Raw genomic sequence first — 19,964 nt, 5'->3', positions numbered from 1 at the left:
ATGTATTGAAGAAAATAACATAGATCATGATTAACAGTGAACTGCCCTTGGCAGAAGTATGAGGATGTATAACACACTAAGCAAATGTAATAAGGATGTAATTGATATAGTCTGTTCTGTGGTCAACCATTTTGTCTCCTCTGTTCCTGTGCTCTGTTCCTGTGCTCTGTTCTAGCTCTCACCCTACAGACCTCATGGAGGGGCTACAGAGAGAGGGCCAAGTACCACCGCATCAGAAACGCAGGTGAGGGATCAAACAGCTCATACTCTTACCTGCTTCTCAATTACTGCTTCCTCAAGCAATTACTCTGCAGCCACTTTCTGCTGAATGAGCTCTTCTGAGCTCTGCACAGTTGTAGCTTGTTGGGATGTTTCTGGGATATGACTGATTGTTTTCTCTCTATATAGTGCTAGTGATCCAGTCTGCCTGGAGAGGGATGAAATCCCGCCGTAAGGCAAGGCGCCGCAGACACGCTGCTGAAATCATACGCAAGTTCATCAAGGGCTTCATCTACCGCCACTATGAGCGCTGTCCAGAGAATGAGTACTTCCTGGACCATCAGCGTTTCTCTTTCCTGATGACGCTGGTTAGGAACCCGCCCAAGAGTGTCCTGGACAAGAGCTGGCCCGTCCCCCCACCTAGCCTCACTGAGGTACTGCAGCCCCACAGTACACACACACACACACACACACACACACACACACACACACACACACACACACACACACACTGAAGGAAATGTAGAATAAGCCAAGGTGTGATGGTGCAATGCGTCTGACTGTTGTACATACAATGTGTCAATGTTTTATTTGTATCTGCCCCTATGTCTGTGTAGGCGTCAGAGCACCTGTGCAGGCTGTGTATGCAGAACATGATGCGGGCCTACTGCAGGAGGATCCAGCCAGAGTGGAAGAAACAGGTAGGCTACTCTACTGTCTGTTACTGTCACTCACCTGACGGGAACACATAGAAAGGATATTTCTGTCCACTTTCTATTCATTTTATTCTCTCTTACACACACTCTCTCTCACTCTCTCTGTCTCCCTACTCCATTCCTTCTCCCCTTTTCTCCTTCTGTCTCTTTCTCCAACTCTACATGTCTCTCCTTCTGTCTCTTTCTCCAACTCTACATGTCTCTCCTTCTGTCTCTTTCTCCAACTCTACATGTCTCTCCTTCTGTCTCTTTCTCCAACTCTACATGTCTCTCCTTCTGTCTCTTTCTCCAACTCTACATGTCTCTCCTTCTGTCTCTTTCTCCAACTCTACATGTCTCTCCTTCTGTCTCTTTCTCCAACTCTACATGTCTCTCCTTCTGTCTCTTTCTCCAACTCTACGTGTCTCTCCTTCTGTCTCTTTCTCCAACTCTACATGTCTCTCCTTCTCCTGTCTCTTTCTCCAACTCTACATGTCTCTCCTTCTGTCTCTTTCTCCAACTCTACATGTCTCTCCTTCTCCTGTCTCTTTCTCCAACTCTACATGTCTCTCCTTCTGTCTCTTTCTCCAACTCTACATGTCTCTTCTGTCTTTCTCCAACTCTACATGTCTCTCCTTCTGTCTCTTTCTCCAACTCTACGTGTCTCTCCTTCTGTCTCTTTCTCCAACTCTACATGTCTCTCCTTCTGTCTCTTTCTCCAACTCTACATGTCTCTCCTTCTCCTGTCTCTTTCTCCAACTCTACATGTCTCTCCTTCTGTCTCTTTCTCCAACTCTACATGTCTCTCCTTCTGTCTCTTTCTCCAACTCTACATGTCTCTCCTTCTCCTGTCTCTTTCTCCAACTCTACATGTCTCTCCTTCTCCTGTCTCTTTCTCCAACTCTACATGTCTCTCCTTCTGTCTCTTTCTCCAACTCTATATGTCTCTTCTGTCTCTTTCTCCAACTCTACATGTCTCTCCTTCTGTCTCTTTCTCCAACTCTACATGTCTCTCCTTCTGTCTCTTTCTCCAACTCTACATGTCTCTCCTTCTGTCTCTTTCTCCAACTCTACATGTCTCTCCTTCTGTCTCTTTCTCCAACTCTACATGTCTCTCCTTCTGTCTCTTTCTCCAACTCTACATGTCTCTCCTTCTGTCTCTTTCTCCAACTCTACGTGTCTCTCCTTCTGTCTCTTTCTCCAACTCTACATGTCTCTTCTGTCTCTTTCTCCAACTCTACATGTCTCTTCTGTCTCTTTCTCCAACTCTACATGTCTCTTCTGTCTTTCTCCAACTCTACATGTCTCTCCTTCTGTCTCTTTCTCCAACTCTACATGTCTCTTCTGTCTCTTTCTCCAACTCTACATGTCTCTCCTTCTGTCTCTTTCTCCAACTCTACATGTCTCTCCTTCTGTCTCTTTCTCCAACTCTACGTGTCTCTCCTTCTGTCTCTTTCTCCAACTCTACATGTCTCTTCTGTCTCTTTCTCCAACTCTACATGTCTCTCCTTCTGTCTCTTTCTCCAACTCTACGTGTCTCTCCTTCTGTCTCTTTCTCCAACTCTACATGTCTCTCCTTCTGTCTCTTTCTCCAACTCTACATGTCTCTCCTTCTGTCTCTTTCTCCAACTCTACGTGTCTCTCATTCTGTCTCTTTCTCCAACTCTACATGTCTCTTCTGTCTCTTTCTCCAACTCTACATGTCTCTTCTGTCTCTTTCTCCAACTCTACATGTCTCTTCTGTCTTTCTCCAACTCTACATGTCTCTCCTTCTGTCTCTTTCTCCAACTCTACATGTCTCTTCTGTCTCTTTCTCCAACTCTACATGTCTCTCCTTCTGTCTCTTTCTCCAACTCTACATGTCTCTCCTTCTGTCTCTTTCTCCAACTCTACATGTCTCTCCTTCTCCTGTCTCTTTCTCCAACTCTACATGTCTCTCCTTCTGTCTCTTTCTCCAACTCTACATGTCTCTCCTTCTGTCTCTTTCTCCAACTCTACGTGTCTCTCCTTCTGTCTCTTTCTCCAACTCTACATGTCTCTCCTTCTGTCTCTTTCTCCAACTCTACATGTCTCTTCTGTCTTTCTCCAACTCTACATGTCTCTCCTTCTGTCTCTTTCTCCAACTCTACGTGTCTCTCCTTCTGTCTCTTTCTCCAACTCTACATGTCTCTCCTTCTGTCTCTTTCTCCAACTCTACGTGTCTCTCCTTCTGTCTCTTTCTCCAACTCTACATGTCTCTCCTTCTGTCTCTTTCTCCAACTCTACATGTCTCTCCTTCTGTCTCTTTCTCCAACTCTATATGTCTCTCCTTCTGTCTCTTTCTCCAACTCTACATGTCTCTCCTTCTGTCTCTTTCTCCAACTCTACATGTCTCTCCTTCTGTCTCTTTCTCCAACTCTATATGTCTCTCCTTCTGTCTCTTTCTCCAACTCTACATGTCTCTCCTTCTGTCTCTTTCTCCAACTCTACATGTCTCTCCTTCTGTCTCTTTCTCCAACTCTACGTGTCTCTCCTTCTGTCTCTTTCTCCAACTCTACATGTCTCTCCTTCTGTCTCTTTCTCCAACTCTGCATGTCTCTTCTGTCTCTTTCTCCAACTCTACATGTCTCTCCTTCTGTCTCTTTCTCCAACTCTACATGTCTCTCCTTCTGTCTCTTTCTCCAACTCTACATGTCTCTCCTTCTGTCTCTTTTTCCAACTCTACATGTCTCTCCTTCTGTCTCTTTCTCCAACTCTACATGTCTCTTCTGTCTCTTTCTCCAACTCTACATGTCTCTCCTTCTGTCTCTTTCTCCAACTCTACATGTCTCTTCTGTCTCTTTCTCCAACTCTGCATGTCTCTTCTGTCTCTTTCTCCAACTCTACATGTCTCTCCTTCTGTCTCTTTCTCCAACTCTGCATGTCTCTTCTGTCTCTTTCTCCAACTCTACATGTCTCTCCTTCTGTCTCTTTCTCCAACTCTACATGTCTCTCCTTCTGTCTCTTTCTCCAACTCTACATGTCCTCTCCTTCTGTCTCTTCTCCAACTCTACATGGTCTCTCCTTCTGTCTCTTCTCCAACTCTACATGTCTCTCCTTCTGTCTCTTTCTCCAACTCTACATGTCTCTCTTCTGTCTCTTTCTCCAACTCTACATGTCTCTCCTTCTGTCTCTTTCTCCAACTCTACATGTCTCTCCTTCTGTCTCTTTCTCCAACTCTGCATGTCTCTTCTGTCTCTTTCTCCAACTCTACATGTCTCTCCTTCTGTCTCTTTCTCCAACTCTGCATGTCTCTTCTGTCTCTTTCTCCAACTCTACATGTCTCTTCTGTCTCTTTCTCCAACTCTACATGTCTCTTCTGTCTCTTTCTCCAACTCTACATGTCTCTCCTTCTCCAACTCTACATGTCTCTTCTGTCTCTTTCTCCAACTCTACATGTCTCTCCTTCTGTTTCTTTCTCCAACTCTACATGTCTCTTCTGTCTCTTTCTCCAACTCTACATGGCTCTCCTTCTGTCTCTTTCTCCAACTCTACATGTCTCTTCTGTCTCTTTCTCCAACTCTACATGTCTCTCCTTCTGTCTCTTTCTCCAACTCTACATGTCTCTTCTGTCTCTTTCTCCAACTCTACATGTCTCTCCTTCTGTCTCTTTCTCCAACTCTACATGTCTCTCCTTCTGTCTCTTTCTCCAACTCTACATGTCTCTTCTGTCTCTTTCTCCAACTCTATATGTCTCTCCTTCTGTCTCTTTCTCCAACTCTATATGTCTCTCCTTCTGTCTCTTTCTCCAACTCTACATGTCTCTCCTTCTGTCTCTTTCTCCAACTCTGCATGTCTCTTCTGTCTCTTTCTCCAACTCTACATGTCTCTTCTGTCTCTTTCTCCAACTCTACATGTCTCTCCTTCTGTCTCTTTCTCCAACTCTACATGTCTCTCCTTCTTTCTCCAACTCTACATGTCTCTTCTGTCTTTCTCCAACTCTACATGTCTCTTCTGTCTCTTTCTCCAACTCTACATGTCTCTTCTGTCTCTTTCTCCAACTCTACATGTCTCTCCTTCTGTCTCTTTCTCCAACTCTACATGTCTCTCCTTCTGTCTCTTTCTCCAACTCTACATGTCTCTTCTGTCTCTTTCTCCAACTCTACATGTCTCTTCTGTCTCTTTCTCCAACTCTACATGTCTCTTCTGTCTCTTTCTCCAACTCTGCATGTCTCTTCTGTCTATAGATGGAGCAGAAGGTGGTAGCCAGTCAGATCTTCCAGGACCAGAAGGACAGCTATCCCCAGAGTGTTCCCAAGCTGTTTGTGGCCTCCAGACTAGGTAGGGCACACACACTCACTGACACACTTGGTACACACCTCAGGCGGCTGGTTGCACCTTAATTAGGGAGGACGGGTTCATAGTAATGGCTGCAACGGAATAAATGGAATGGTATCAAACACGTGTTTGATACTATTCCATTTACTCCATTCCAGCCATTACTATGAGCCGTCCTCCTCTCAGCAGCCTCCTGTGGTACACAGACTTCAAAACTTCACAGACTTGACCAACACACCACTGACAGATGCTCTTTCCTGTTCACAGACAGTGAGGAGCTCAACCTCAAAGTGATACAGACTCTGGGCAATGACAAAGTGAAAGTGAGTAACATGATGCTGTAATACTATCCCCCTGCAGTGTTTGTGTCAGTTTGGACTGGAGTCTACCATGACCCGTCTCACCTCTGTCACTCTCTTGTTGTTGGATGAGTACTTAAATCCTGCTAATTGGCTGCTTCCTGTGTACTGTGTCTCTACAAAGTCATGTATTGCTTTGAATCTATATTGATACAGAAACTTTGACAACTTTTGGTTTTTATGACAACCCCTCCCTCTCTCTCACTGTCACTCTTCTTTCTTTCTCTCTCCATCCCCCTCTTCTTCTGTCTGTGACAGTATGGCGTTGCGGTGACTAAGTATGATAGGAGGGGTTACAAGGCGCGGCCGCGCCAGCTGCTCCTCACCTCCTCCTTTGCCGTGCTGGTGGCTGAGGCCAAGCTGAAGCAGAGGATTGACTACTCGGCCCTGAGGAGTGAGTCTCTGCTGGGAGCCATAGGGGATTGAGGGACCGGGGGTGGTGGGCCAGGGGGAGGGCAGGCCTGGAGCAGGGGGGTTGAGTAACATTGCTGATAAGGTAGTGGTGGTGTGTTTGCAGTGTATAACAGGGTGCCATTCCTCTCTTTCCAGGCATCTCTGTGAGTTCTCTGACTGATGGTTTCATGGTTCTGCACGTGCCCAGTGAGGATAACAAGCAGAAGGTAACAGGATGACCTCATCCTGGTTATTCTATTTAGCCGTTGTCATGGTGACTTACTGCCATGGTGCCATAAAGTACAGTACCTAACCGCTGACCCCTTGTCTGCCCTGTAGAGTGATGTGGTGCTCCAGTGTGATCATGTGATCGAGGTGGTGACCAAGCTGGCCACCATGGCGGACAAGAAGAACAAGGTCAACATCAGCCAGGACAGGTGGGTCTGGCTCATAGAATTAGGAATTAGAATAGGATCTCTATGGTCTAGCTTCTCTGATCATCTGGACACAGGATAGCTTCATTACCTTTTTCAGAGAATTTCTGCCAATCCATTCCAACTGTCATGCGCTGTTTGTGCTAATCACACCTTTCTATTTGATTCCCTCCTCTCTCTCATCCCCATCACTCCTCTCCTCTCTCTGGTCCTCTCCTCCTGTCTGTGTGCAGTATTAAGTTTGCGGTGGCTCGGGGGAAGGAGGGGGTCATTGATTTCACCAGTGGACCAGAGCTGAAGGTGACCAAAGGCAAGAAAGGACACCTGCTGGTGGTGAGTCAGGAGACGGGAGAGGAGGAAACGTATTATTATGAGGACAGTAGGGCTTGAGGAAGGGAGGGTGAGGACTTCTAGATGGAGGACGAGGTGAGCTGGGATTGTCAAATGGAAAGCAGTAGAGTTTTAAAGATAGCTACCTCTTTCATCACCTATATTTTCATTGGAAGTTTTGACCAATAATCCACATTAGGGACTAACAATGGCCTCGTGTGAATTGACTTGTTTTGCAGACGGCCCCTCAACTCAACCCAAGATGACGACCTCGCTGTAATCCACAGAGAACCAATCATTCCACAGGATGATTTCCTGCCTTAGCCAATCAGATTATAGCCACACAGAAGTTATTTTTCTCCATTAAATGTGAGACCACAGCCATACACTGCCTACTACAAGATCATTATTATTTTCTCCGTTAGCACAATTGAACTTATAAATCTTAATTTAGATAGTTATTGATTTAAAATTACATATTATCATATATAAATGGATTCAGAGGTTTTGCCGGAATTCATAATACTTTGTTGTTTATTAACAAAACTCGTATTAAATGAAACAACACATTTTCAATCTTATGCTTCATCTTTATTTTGTAGTCCTTTACAATATATTTGCTCTTGTATGTAATAAAAATAAAAAATATATTTAGATTTCCATAATAACAAAAATAAACACCATTTTACAAATAAATAAGTAATAAATAAGTAAATAAATAGGCAAAAAGGCATCTTTGGAAAGTACAGTGAAGTGAGGACTGTTGAGAAAGGGGATGTTGGGTAGTGTTTCTCAACACTCTTCCAGCTCTCAGCTGTTAGAGTCAGCGAGAGAGAGAAAGAAAAGAAGGAAACTCAGGGAGAAACCCAGAGTAGAGTAAGGCTGTAAGACATACAGTAACACTATGCGTAAACCTGGTTTCAGTCTAACAAAATCAACCGAGCATCTCACAACAATGAGAAATCATGATCTTAGGGAATACTAGAAATTATAAACCGGGTAGTTTGGCTCCTGGATGCTGATTGGCGGAAAAGCCGTAGTATATCAGACAATATACCATGGGTATGACACAAAACTACTTGTTTTCTGTTATAATTACGTTGGTAACCAGTTTATAATAGCAATAAGGCACCTCTGGGGTTTGTGGTATATGGGCAATATACCACAGCTAAGGGCTGTATCCAGGCACTCCGTGATGCGTCGTGCCTAAGAACAGCCCTTATCCTTGGTAAATAGGGCCATATACCATACCCCCTCGGGCCTTATTGATTAATTGAACCCTATCATTAATGCAGTTGAAATAACAACAGCAGGTATTGACATCACTTGGCAATATTGAGTCACAGTACTGTATTTCTGTCATAGTAATACTGAATGAAATATATCATTACTATCACCTTATAATAACGCTGATTATTATCATCATAATGAATAATACTAATATCATTATTATTGGTGTTATTAGCTGCCTTGTTACTGCTGAAATAAACTGTGTGCATTGACTACATAAAATACTGTTGTGTTATAATTCATAATACTACAATTTGTAAATTCTCACATCCAACAATGTCCTTAGTCCACAAAATAAGTTAAAAGCCACTCTAACCACAACCCGTCACAGGCTAGTGCAGTACTAGTTTGCATTATGAATATGAATCCATGCATACCATGTTTATCTGCCCCTGGGCTAGGTGCCTGGAGGACCTCTGTGTTTGGTCTTCAGGAGGATGAAGTCTCTGGCTAGCTTGGTGAGGTAGCGCTCCAGGTCCCTGAGGATGACGTAGCCCTCCAGGCGGCTGATCCACAGGGACTTTGATGGGGCCTGGTGACTGGAGGGAGGGCTCACTGCACGGGTCAGGGCTGGGGGAGAGGTGGGGCTCACATTGGAGCTCTTCACACATCTCAACTGTAAAGACCACAGAGAGGGTTATCAGACTGAGCTCATAACATTTCTCCACAGTGTATATACAGTAGCTACTGAGTAGCCATAGTGGGTAGCTACATTAACACCTAATATAGTGCGCAGAGAGAATAAGTATACACTTCGTTCATGTATATGGCGCACATTGTCTGTACCTGAAAGTTGACTTTTGTCATGAGATCCCGCAGGTCTGTCAGAATGTGCTGTATTCTCTCAGGTATGCTGGGTTTAGTCTTGCCCCTGCTCCCCATCCGGTGGGCTGCCCCCTGTCCCGCCTCCTCCCTCTCTATGTCCCTTCTCTTCATGTCCAGGTGAGCCCAGAAGGTGTGCAGGTCTTGAGAGGCAGCACTCAGACGCTCCCAGTCCTGTACAGGCCAGATCATAACATTATTCACAATATCACAATCTCCTATTCTATGGTAACTTTTTAAAGCATTAAACCACAGCAGGTTAACAGGTGGTACAGGTCACACACAAACCTTCATCTGAAGCCAGTGGTCGAAGTCTGTGGAGAGGGAGGGTAGGGTCTTCCACTCCAGACTTCTGTCCTCAAACTGCTTGTTATCCAACTGCTCCTCCTTCTGGCAAGACAAATGAAGGTACATTATGATAATGGCCTGTAGCAGGGGAGGATAGCTGTTGTCTCTGGGCATACAGAAGCTCTAGCAGACTAGCCACCAGTAATAGAGGCTAACAGGGGAGTCAACTCACATATCTCCTGAGCAGCTGCTGTACCCGGGTGTGGGTGCACCTGATGGATTTGAGGGAGTATGAGTAGGACTTGAGTAGGCCTGGAGGGGATGCACAACATGGGTACACACAGCTCAGGGTAAGGAAACACTGGAGAAACAGAACCTGCCACCAAACAGACATCTGGAAGAGACAGGGACAGGATGAGTGATTGCTAAATTGCAAAATCATGTCAACATTTGTCAGTGAATGAAAGTCGACATGCAGAACAAATATAGCCAGCCTTATCTGAATCAACTCTCAATACATGTTGGTAACTTGTGGAACTCTCTTATATGTATTACTTAACAACCACAATACAAATGTTAGATCCATGACAATTTAGCACCAGCCTTCAATCGAAAACTGGAGAATTTACCAAGCTCCATATTCCTTGCTTTCTAACCGGGGCTCTATTTAATCCATATTGCTGAAGTTTCAGTGTGATTGAAATTTAAAGGCAATGTTGCCGCGTTAGCAGACTGTATTCACGGTAAAAGCTGCATATTTCAGCTCAATTGGAAATTGCTTTTACATTTCTATTGCGTAATCTGTCATGCTTCAACTATACAGATTGACTAGAGCAGCTAGTATCATTATCTCATCACACTAACACAGACTTCTTAGTATCTAAACCAGCCCTATAGAGATAAAGGAGTTTACCACCAGTGGTCCAGCTATAGAACATCTGTACTGCTAGCTAGAGTGAGATGGACAGAGTAGCCTTACCTTGTAGAGATAGCAATCAGTGATTGACACATCCTAGCTGTATCCTTTGATATTTATATATGTCTTCAGTTTCTGTTGTGGTCTGGAGTTTTTCTCAGCAGCCCATGTAGCGGTTTCAGCAATATGATTCATTTAACCTGCCCAATTGCCTAAGTATAGAGGTTAGTAAGCACATAATTACATTTTTCATTTTTCTCTATCATTTTGAGGTAAATAGGGCCTAATATGATGATTGTTCATTGTTGTAGAATTACTCAATGTTATCATATTTTTATCAAACTGAAACTGTTCTGTAACTTTTTACAGTGTAAATGCGATCTAGCCAAATTAGTCATTATATATGATATTCTGCTGAGTTTAGTAATGAAACTAAATGTTTATTAGACATTTTAGTAATTCAACAGATACTCCTATCCAGAGCGACTCAAGGACACGTGAACAGATTTTTCACCTAGTCGGCTCGGTGATTTGAACCAGCAAGGTTTTGCTTACTGGTCCAACGTTCCTAACAGCTAGGCTACCTGCCCTTCATCAGTTACTGGGATGCAAAAATCTATAATCACTACATTAGTAGCGTGTGAAATTATTTTCTAACGGGTTTCTATCGTAGTATAAACTCAAAATTAATAGTTAACAGTTTATTTACAAATCCCTTCATACTTACAAACCCCTTTATAATAGTGTATGTATTTATGTATGTATGTATAATATATGTATTATATATGTATAATAGTGTGTATATATATATATATATATATATATATATATATATATACATATTGTTTAATTATTCTATAGCATCCATATAAATTAAGGTGTATATATATATATACCTTAATTTATATGGATGCTATAGAATAATTAAACAACATTATTATCTCAATTACAGTATTTTGCTCCAGAAATAGAGAACTAACCACTGCCTAAAATAGTCCCGGAAATGAAAATCCCTTTGCGCAATCTTTTTGGTTGTTTCTTTTCTCTACTCTCATCGACGACACTTTGTGTTGTTGTGGCGTGCTCTATGGGGAAGCACCCCAGTGTCTCAACTGTATAATCAAAACGACACTATCCTTGTGACATTTTTAAATGAGTGGGTGGGTTGTACAAGCTGAGATACTACACATTTTCTATATTCATTTTTATTCCTTCAGATTTTCTTTTTTTTCAAAGTGACTTCTATTCAATAACACTTTGATGTATACTGCACAAACCTGTATAGTAAGAAAAGCATTTCCCATACATACATCCCTCCAAAAAATTCTGCTTTCCAAACATTGATTTGCACAAATTGAATCATTGGATTCATAAATTGAACTTGCATATCATGATTTGAATGAAAATTGCATTTAGTTTGACATTTATATTTAATTTAATATTGAAATTAAATATGTATATATTCAGTTTCAATATGGTAGACATTGCATTCATTGTCTGTGTATCAAGTTTTCAATCTATCATTTGAAGTTTACAAAAGTTTCATATATTCAACTCCTCAGATGCATTAAGATTATGTTTTCAAATTCAGTTCTCGAAATTCAGATTCAAAACCAGAGACAACATCCTGGTACTTTGCCAGCCAGGAATGGTACAAGAGAACGGATACAATCAACACATCTCGAAATGAGTGGTTTCTAGAGGTTAGTGCCATCTTGAGATTGCATTGCGTCACCTCTGTGTGTTATACACTGTCTGACTGAGTAATAGTTGTCTCTCTTCTCTTTCTCTTCTCTCTCGATAGAGAGAGAAAGAAAGAATTAACAGGAAAAACTACAAACCAATGATCTTTCAGAAAAAGTCCAGATCTCAGAAAAGTAGATCATTTCACCCTAGGAGAAACAACCCTGAAACACCACCAACTATGCTTACCTTGGTCTGACTAGAAGACCATCTGGCCAGTTTGACATGGCCATAAAGTCTCTAACAGATAAAGCACTCAGAGCATATTTTGCAATTAGAAAGACCCTATATAAATTTAACCCACCAATTAGAATTTGGATAAAATGATTTGATTTATTATCCTTCTATATCCTTCTATATGGCAGAGAAATTTGGCCCCCCCTTTACAATTTTAAAATATATATTATGGGATAAATGCCCCACCAAAGTTTTACACCTGGAATTTTGTCTAAATGTTCTAGGTGTGCCCAGAAATGCCCCAAACCTAGCCTGTAGGCCAGATCTTGGGAGATTCCACCTGGCATTCCGAATTTAGAAAAGAGACACAAAATTCTAGACTCACCTAACACACTGTGATCCAGAATATTAGAATTACAAGGCTTTTTTATGCAAACACCGTAACCAGAGAGTGACCCTTCAGACTAGCAAAAGCACCAACTAAATTCAACCACAAATAACAACATTAGAACGAATAGAAATCTCAATTTAATCACAAACTTCAATGTTACCAAATTCTAAATAGAGATATCAAATTTTCACAAGGAAGACATTAACAATGTACAGAGAAAATCTGCATTTTGTTAGGAGAAAACGTAGAGAAAGTAGATCTTGCAGCAGATTATGTCCTGGCCTGTCATAATATATGAGAGACAATAGCTCCCACCATGTCATACACATTAGCCCTCGTAGATTTACCTTCTCAATTGTTCTGTTGTTTTCTTTTTGTGTATATTTGTCCATGTATAATTGCTTTGGCAACAGTGACAACCACCCATTGACGAGAGAGAGGGAGAGAGAAGCCTGCTTCCGTATCCAGAAAACGACTCAGCTCTCTCTCTCTCTCTGGAACAACGTCATACATGACATGGTCAAAGGTATGTGGACACCCATTACAATGAGTAGATTCGGCTATTTCAGTCACACCCGAGCTCAGTGACTTTCAATGTGGCATCGTCATAGGATGCCACCTTTCCAACAAGTTAGTTTGTCAAATTTCTGCCCTGCTAGAGCTGCCCCGGCAACTGTAAGTGCTGCTATTGTGAAGTGGAAATGTCTAGGAGCAGCAATAGCTCAGCAGCGAAGTAATAGGCCACACAAGCTCACAGAACGGGACCACCGAGTGCTGAAGCGCATAACGCGTTAAATTGGTCTGTCCTTGGTTGCAACACTGTTCGTAGCTTCATGAAATGCCAAGCGTCAGCTGGAGTGGTGTAAAGCTGGCCGCCATTGGACTCCGAAGCAGTGGAAATGCTTTCTCTGGAGTGATTAATCTAGCTTCATCATCCGGCAATCCAACGGTCTGACTGCGAGCCAGGCCTAATCGCCCAACATCAGTGCCTGACCTCTCTAATGCTCTTGTGGCTGAATGGAAGCAAGTCCACGCAGCAATGTTCCAACATCTAGTGGAAAGCTTTACCAGAGAGTGGAGGCTGTTATAGCAGTAAAGGGAGGACTAAGTCCATATTAATGCCCATGATTTTGGAATGAGATGTTCAACTAGTAGGTGTCCACATACTTTTAGCCATGTAGTGTATTTTCAGAGCATTTGGATAATGACTTTTCACTAGTTTTAATTTTTCAAATTGTGAATGACTGAACAGTTATTTTTGGGGGACGGGTTTAGAGAGAGGGGGGCAGAGGGCGAGTGATGAGAGAAAGAGCTTAGTAATTTTCTTGATTGCGGAAGCATGCCGTTTCATCACAGTTGTGCAGAGAGTAGGTGGTTACTGGCTGGCATATTCACCATTATTTCACCATGACAGAAATAGCAGAGAGAGGAGTTTCTGTGCTGCCGATCTCCTGGTGATCCCCCAGAATTAACCGCCTGGGGGGGGGGGCAGCCCTGGGAATGTCTCAGAGAACTTCATCGTCACTATTTTTACCATAATTACCACCACCATCATGACCATCATGACTATTCATCCCACTTTCTGTTATTAAGAGCCATAGTAGAGATGAAATGGCACTCTGCCATTACCCTAAGGCCCATGGTCATAAATCACCATAATCAAACGAGAGATATACATTTACTATTGAGATTTTGGAATAGGAAAATAAACAGAAGCTGCTTAATCGACTTAGGGATCAGTCAAAATCAGCCAAGTAGTTTTGTACACAGCCTTGGTACTATCTGAGTGTATATCTGTGTAGTTACTGTTTATGCCCAACTGACCCATGCACACAGGTCAGGTTCAGACCTGGAGAGAGGAAGTGGGCAGTGAACTACAGGTCAGTGGTCTGGACAACAGTCCTGATGGACAGATACAGTACCTACTTCTTCTTTTCGTGAGCAGAGAACTCTAACAGGGATGTGGTCTCGGGAGTATGATGGTATATGTTTGTGTGTGTTGTGGGGGAGAAGCTCTATATGCATCACATACTGTACGTACTACCCCTTTCAAATCATGACTCTCCAGAAGGGCTTCCCTCACTCTTGTGACACCCTCCTCTGCTCTCACAGTTACGAGGAACACTGACAGATTCCCCCTCTCTTGGTCACTTTTTAGTTTCAATACCTTTTTATTTTCATTACCTTTCCTTCCCAATTTTAGCAATCAGAGAGCACTCACGATACCACGGAACACTGAAACTTTTGCTCTGCTCTATTGCAGCGTGCAGACAGTACCTGACCACAGCAATCCATTGCCTTAATTCTCTGAAAAAGAGCGCCACCATGTGGTAGTCTCCGAAAGAGGTGCCAGTTTAGATCCCGTGACTGTCTCGGCCTCACGGTTTACGTGTATAGATCTACACGCGTGCAAGTTCGTGGGTGAATTCTGTTTTTAAGGGCTGCGGACTCTTTTCGTTGCATTCCACCCAGAGAGGAAGTCCGCCTTGTGTAGTGTAATACCACATGGGCGCTTGGGGAGACTACCAAGCAAGCAGGGCTGAGGCATTCCTTTTGACTCTAGTTAGCGATGACATTTGAACTTTAGGCTAAGGTCAGGGTTTGGAAGCCTACCTCAGCTATAAGAAGTCCCAAAGTTAATCTCTAAAGGCTAGAGAGAGAGTTTGAGAGAGGGTTCTGAGAAGTACTCATGGCCAATTGTAAGGGTTTTCTACAATCTCAATCTCCCACTGTACATCGATACTCTGCCATATTATTTGGAATAGAGAAGCCCTAAAGACCATAACAAGCATAAACTGTCCACATTCATTTGGATACTAATTTTGATCCCTCTCTGGGGGCTTTGTAACAGTGAGAAATGTATTGGGAAAACGTTTAGTACAAATCATTGTGGATTGATTGGTGGAGTTTCTGTCAGTTGTTCTTCCAGTTGAGGGTCCAAATGCTGAAGAACAGCTCAGTGTAAGTCTAAATCCATTGGGGGGAGTGCTGGAACCATTTCAGTCTGATTGCATACCCGAGCCTAGATGCACTAAGATAAACTCTTCTTGTCCGAGAGAGAACTTATTATTTAGACATGATCCGTTCTCTCTATATGCCAGGGGCGACTGAATTTTTGATTGGCAGTACTGTCTGATATTTATCCTGTATAAACGTTGTACATGTACACATACTACTAACTATAACACTATTTGGATTCCATCTATTACAATGTATCCAGAATTGAACCCAGAGTCATGTCAGATGGTTGATTACAGACCAGTCAACACGCTGTGTTACCTGAGCTGTGGTACAGTGAAATGTGCAACAGCAACCATTTTACCCACTTTTTCAACAAATCCTATTAAGTTGAAGATTTAGTCGAACGTAACCCCTTCAGCGATGTGACAATAATCATCCTCTCAAAGGAAAAACAAATATCTTGTCTTATATTGTTTAATATTGTTTGCTGTAGGGAAACAGAGGACAGACAGCAGGACGACAGAGGGCCGACCTCATTTGAACAGGGCCTTTAGTGTTTGGATTGGACGCCCCCCTAAGTTCTTCTGAGGGCGGCTGGATCTTTCACAACCATAGAGACAGAAACTGCACAGTAAGCACTATTAATATAAGGGCATGAAAAGGTTATCAATAAACATCACATTGGTAAGGTTTTAGAAGAACAAAGGGTATATATTTTACACAGTAGAAATTCTATTTTGAAAAGTGCACCATATTCTATAATACCACACAATTTATTGTTGAAAGGACATCAAAATACATTTAAGAGCAAGCAGTAAGCATTATTATAAATTGGTCTTTATTGAACATGGCTTTCATTATGAGCTGAATATTGGCTCATGGCTTACAAACTAACTGAGTTGACTGTACCCAAGGAATCATAGCATAGGTTCTATAGCACAAGATGCTGACAGGACAGTGGATACACAAGGACAGAACAGGAGACACAATGAAAAAGCAGACCGTTGCTCCACAGTGACTCCATGTGGCTTGTCCTTAAGTCCTTGTTTATGCAGATGTTGTTTGTCAGGGTCCAGGTGGAAGGGTCAGCCAGTTTAAACCACCCCCGTCTCTTTCCACAACATCCTTCCATTGAGACAGACACTGTGGGGGTTGGACCCATGGAGGTGTTCTGTTTAATCCTGTGGTTGGACCCGATAAAAAGGGCCAGTGTGTCCATCCATCCTGTCACAGTTCCTGGAACCACTTGGAGTCGTGATCATCCTCTCTGAGTTGTGCAGTTTGAGTGTTAACCTCAGTCTCCCTACACGAGAAGATGCAGGCCTTTGCCGTTGCTGCCCTCTCCATCTGGCTGTGTCTGGGTGCCACCGCCCTGGCAGAGTCCCACGGCCCACAGCCCTGCAGTAAGGATCATCTGCTTTATATCTTGTTGAGGCTCATGTTTGCTGTGCACTGTATGGAAAACTGCTGTTACTTGTATGACTATTTTTGTTATATCATCAAGGTTTATCAAATCAACAGTCTCTTCTAACTTAAAGTATACCTATATGTCTACACATGATCTCTGAGTTTGAAAATCTGTCTAACTGCCGACTTTGTCTTTTAGCATCACCTAATATGACTGGGGTCCTGACTGTGGTGAGTAGCCCTCTTGTCCATTAACCATTATCAATATCCAGTGTCATGTTAGGACAGGCTATATTGCATTATTTCTAAACCAAACCAGACTCTCAGTTCAGGCAACCCTGTTTTTATCCACTGATATTTTCTCCTAAACACAGCTCTATTGGCACTGTTGGCTTAGTTTTTGCAGGTACAGAATTGGGTCATATTAATCTCTCTATATATCTTTATCTCTCTCTTGATCTATTTTCTCTCTTGATAAAACAGCTGGCCCTTACAGGAGGTGAAATCAAGGCAACTGGACATTACAGCTACGACTCTACGGACAAGAAGATACGTTTCACTGAAAGTGAGATGCACCTCAACAAGACTGAACATCTGGAGGACTACCTGATGCTATTTGAAGAGGTAACACTGACAACTGACAGAAACATATAAGGCAAGATTTCAACCCAATTGCAATTCAGAATAGCTGCTTTATAACATCACATGGCCTACATAACGGTTGCATAACCCACTTGTTACTATGGTTATGACACAGCATCATCGTAACTGATGCTTCCTCCTTCGCATCTATCTCTCTCAGGGGGTCTTCTATGACATTGACATGAAGAACCAGTCCTGTAAGAAGATGTCTCTGCACTCTCATGCTCACGCTCTTGAACTCCCCACTGGTGCAGCCCATCAGGTTGAGCTGTTTTTGGGGAGTGACACTGTTCAGGAGGAGAACATCAAAGTGAACATATGGACGGGATCCGTGCCAGAGACTAAGGGTGAGTATGATACGCATTAGGAGTCAACCTGTCAATGTGATTTTTATTAATGAAGTATAATGTTGGAAGGCAATGGTGTAAACATGGGTTTATATAGTGAAGCTATTAGGATGTATCAAAGCATCTGTCTGTCTGCCTGATCTCCAGGCCAGTATTTTGTGTCTACTACTGTGGGAGAATGTCTACCACTCAGCACTTTTTACTCAACTGATTCCATGACACTCCTCTTCAGGTGAGTGGCATACTTTTCATTTGTTTAATGCAGCTGTAGGGTCACTGAAACCTTATTGTGCAATAGATTATAACTGCTACTATCTGCCTATACTTTGGTATATCATAGTACTAGATGCATTTGAGAAATTTTTGAGATTTTGTTCTCTATGGTCTCCCACGGGAGAAACCAACGTCTTGACTGTTAGACCTAGAGGAAATGTCCTATTGGGCCGAAGATGACACTGATTTTGAAGTTGCAGGCAGGGCTACTATATCACAAGACAATGAGCCTGACTCATGTCCGCTACACTTGCATGCCCAAAAAGTTCATGCTATTTTTCTCTTCTTCTCACAGCAATTCTGAAGTGGTCACTGAGGTGAAAGCCCCTGAAGTATTCAATCTGCCGTCGTTCTGTGAGGGTGTGGAGCTGGAGGAGGCTCCTGAGGGCCAGAAGAATGACTTCTTTAGTCTGTTCAACAGTGTCTAAGACAGTGGCACCAGGACCTCCGGCCCCAACCAACCAACCAAGAGGGTGGCCAGCTAATCCTCCTAGATGTTTCTTTCCCTCTCATAACTACATTTGTGTTTCATTGCAATTTCTTCTCTTCTGTTAGACCAGATATATATCATAATATACTTTCTTTGATTATTCCTCTTTGAAGACATTGCATGAAGATTAATCAGATGAAAAAAGGAAAGTTCATGTCAAGTTATCATGTTAATGTAATCTCTACGTTTGAACGGGATATAAGGGGATATAACGTTTGTAATTTACACTATTAATCTGTCACTTAAAGTTGCTAATGTGTAGGAGGTCTGCATAGGCAAATGAGATAATAAAAACTCAACATCTTTTCGAGTCTCCAAATGTATTTGTTTTATTGAAAAGGGCGGCAAGTAGCCTAGTGGTTAGAGCATTGGACTAGTAACTGAAAGGTTGCAAAATCGAATCCCCGAGCTGACAAGGGAAAAATCTGTCCTTCTGCCTCTGAACAAGGCAGTTAACCCATTGTTCCTAGGCTGTCATTGAAAATAAAAATTTGTTCTTAACTGACTTGCCTAGTTAAATAAAGGTAAAATATATAAAAAAAATTACCAAAGTCTTCCTCAAAGACTAGAAAAGGCCATTTCCTAAAGAAAATGTGTGCTTGATATTTTATTAAGATTTGAGAGAATTTGAAGTGAGCATAGTTTCAAAGTTTCAAAGGTTTGCAGCTTAAATGGCCAAGGAGCTGGACCATTTTGGATAGCTACCACTCTACTCCTATGGTTCTCATTCAAACCCATGTTAATTTATGCAAATGCTTATAGTTCAAAAAGTATGAAGAGTATCAAAAATCTTTGGCAAGCAATCTAAGTTGAGTCAGTCTGTATGTAGGTTTGGTGTTATTAGCTTAAATGGTTGAAGAGCAGTGCTAAATCTAAAATGTACAATTCTAGCCAATAGAGCTTCAATGCCAATTTTAAATGGTTATAGTTCAAAAAGTATAAATAGTATCAAAAAGCCTTTGACAAACAATATAAGTTGGGTCAGTCTGAACATGTCAATGTTGGTTTGTTGTTGATAGCTTAAATGGTGTAAGAGGAGTTGCGTGTCCAAAGTTTCTCCAAGTAAATCTAGGGCACTTTTATTGCAGTTGCAGTCTGCACATTTAAAAGTTGGTTTCGTGTTTACAGTTTAAATTGTTTGTACTAGAGTGGGCGGAATAATAATATGAGTATGTAAGAATTCTACAGTGGTCTTGCCTTCAGCAAGCACATTAAATAACTCAATCTCTCTCTCTCTGAAACTCTTTGTGTCTGTCAGTATTTTGGGGGGTAGGTTTACACAAATGTACTTCACATTTACACACAAGGTCACTCATGGCCTGCAGTAAATGGGATTTCAAATAACTTTCAAACTATTTCTTGTTAATAGAGGGATGGATACTGAGAAAAGTGATGCAGTCACGAACCCCAAAACAAGCACGGAGACAGTAAACCTTATCTGGGGTGAGTTTCTGAGGGAGGCCAGCTACTGCCCGTGGTGCTGCACATGCC

At 42.3% G+C, this 19,964-nt stretch overlaps 3 protein-coding genes across 8 annotated transcripts in view; 2 read left to right on the top strand and 1 right to left on the bottom strand.

The window, feature by feature from the left end:
- Positions 1–7,566, top strand: part of LOC115154471 (unconventional myosin-Ic) — a 39,681-nt gene extending 32,115 nt beyond the window's left edge. For all 6 annotated transcript variants that reach the window (XM_029700735.1, XM_029700731.1, XM_029700729.1 and 3 more), the window contains 10 exons: positions 176–244; positions 409–653; positions 837–920; positions 5,120–5,213; positions 5,478–5,533; positions 5,828–5,963; positions 6,119–6,189; positions 6,302–6,399; positions 6,630–6,729; positions 6,966–7,566. In XM_029700735.1, coding sequence (XP_029556595.1) covers positions 176–244; positions 409–653; positions 837–920; positions 5,120–5,213; positions 5,478–5,533; positions 5,828–5,963; positions 6,119–6,189; positions 6,302–6,399; positions 6,630–6,729; positions 6,966–6,992 — 980 coding nt within the window. In that variant the 3' untranslated portion in view covers positions 6,993–7,566. The remainder of the gene's footprint in view (positions 1–175; positions 245–408; positions 654–836; positions 921–5,119; positions 5,214–5,477; positions 5,534–5,827; positions 5,964–6,118; positions 6,190–6,301; positions 6,400–6,629; positions 6,730–6,965) is intronic.
- Positions 7,567–8,166: 600 nt separating this feature from the next.
- On the bottom strand, positions 8,167–9,638 carry LOC115154472 (uncharacterized). Its single transcript, XM_029700736.1, has 4 exons — positions 9,359–9,638; positions 9,127–9,228; positions 8,803–9,012; positions 8,167–8,632 (listed from the first exon to the last, which is right to left on the bottom strand). The coding sequence occupies exons 1-4, from the start codon at positions 9,566–9,568 to the stop codon at positions 8,414–8,416; spliced, it is 741 nt and encodes a 246-aa protein (XP_029556596.1). The 5' UTR covers positions 9,569–9,638; the 3' UTR covers positions 8,167–8,413.
- A 6,895-nt stretch (positions 9,639–16,533) lies between these two features.
- epd (ependymin) lies at positions 16,534–18,783 on the top strand. Its single transcript, XM_029700728.1, has 6 exons — positions 16,534–16,717; positions 16,921–16,952; positions 17,205–17,345; positions 17,524–17,710; positions 17,858–17,942; positions 18,279–18,783. Exons 1-6 carry the CDS (start codon positions 16,630–16,632, stop codon positions 18,409–18,411), a joined length of 666 nt encoding a protein of 221 aa, XP_029556588.1. The 5' UTR covers positions 16,534–16,629; the 3' UTR covers positions 18,412–18,783.
- Positions 18,784–19,964: the final 1,181 nt, after the last annotated feature.

The sequence above is a fragment of the Salmo trutta genome, chromosome 19, assembly GCF_901001165.1.
Source record: "Salmo trutta chromosome 19, fSalTru1.1, whole genome shotgun sequence".
NCBI lineage: Eukaryota > Metazoa > Chordata > Actinopteri > Salmoniformes > Salmonidae > Salmo > Salmo trutta.
This window is presented reverse-complemented; position numbering and strand designations above follow the sequence as displayed.

What these genes read in the sequence shown, in the direction of transcription:
- epd (XM_029700728.1), top strand. Translation starts at nt 16,630, where the DNA reads ATGCAGGCCTTTGCCGTTGCTGCCCTCTCCATCTGGCTGTGTCTGGGT. An exon ending in TGACTGGGGTCCTGACTGTG is followed by an intron (nt 16,953 to 17,204) that starts GTGAGTAGCCCT and finishes TTGATAAAACAG; the next exon opens with CTGGCCCTTACAGGAGGTGA. An exon ending in ATCCGTGCCAGAGACTAAGG is followed by an intron (nt 17,711 to 17,857) that starts GTGAGTATGATA and finishes CCTGATCTCCAG; the next exon opens with GCCAGTATTTTGTGTCTACT.
- LOC115154472 (XM_029700736.1), bottom strand. Translation starts at nt 9,568, where the DNA reads ATGATTTTGCAATTTAGCAATCACTCATCCTGTCCCTGTCTCTTCCAG. An exon ending in AGCAGCTGCTCAGGAGATAT is followed by an intron (nt 9,229 to 9,358) that starts GTGAGTTGACTC and finishes TTGTCTTGCCAG; the next exon opens with AAGGAGGAGCAGTTGGATAA. An exon ending in ACCACTGGCTTCAGATGAAG is followed by an intron (nt 9,013 to 9,126) that starts GTTTGTGTGTGA and finishes TGGCCTGTACAG; the next exon opens with GACTGGGAGCGTCTGAGTGC.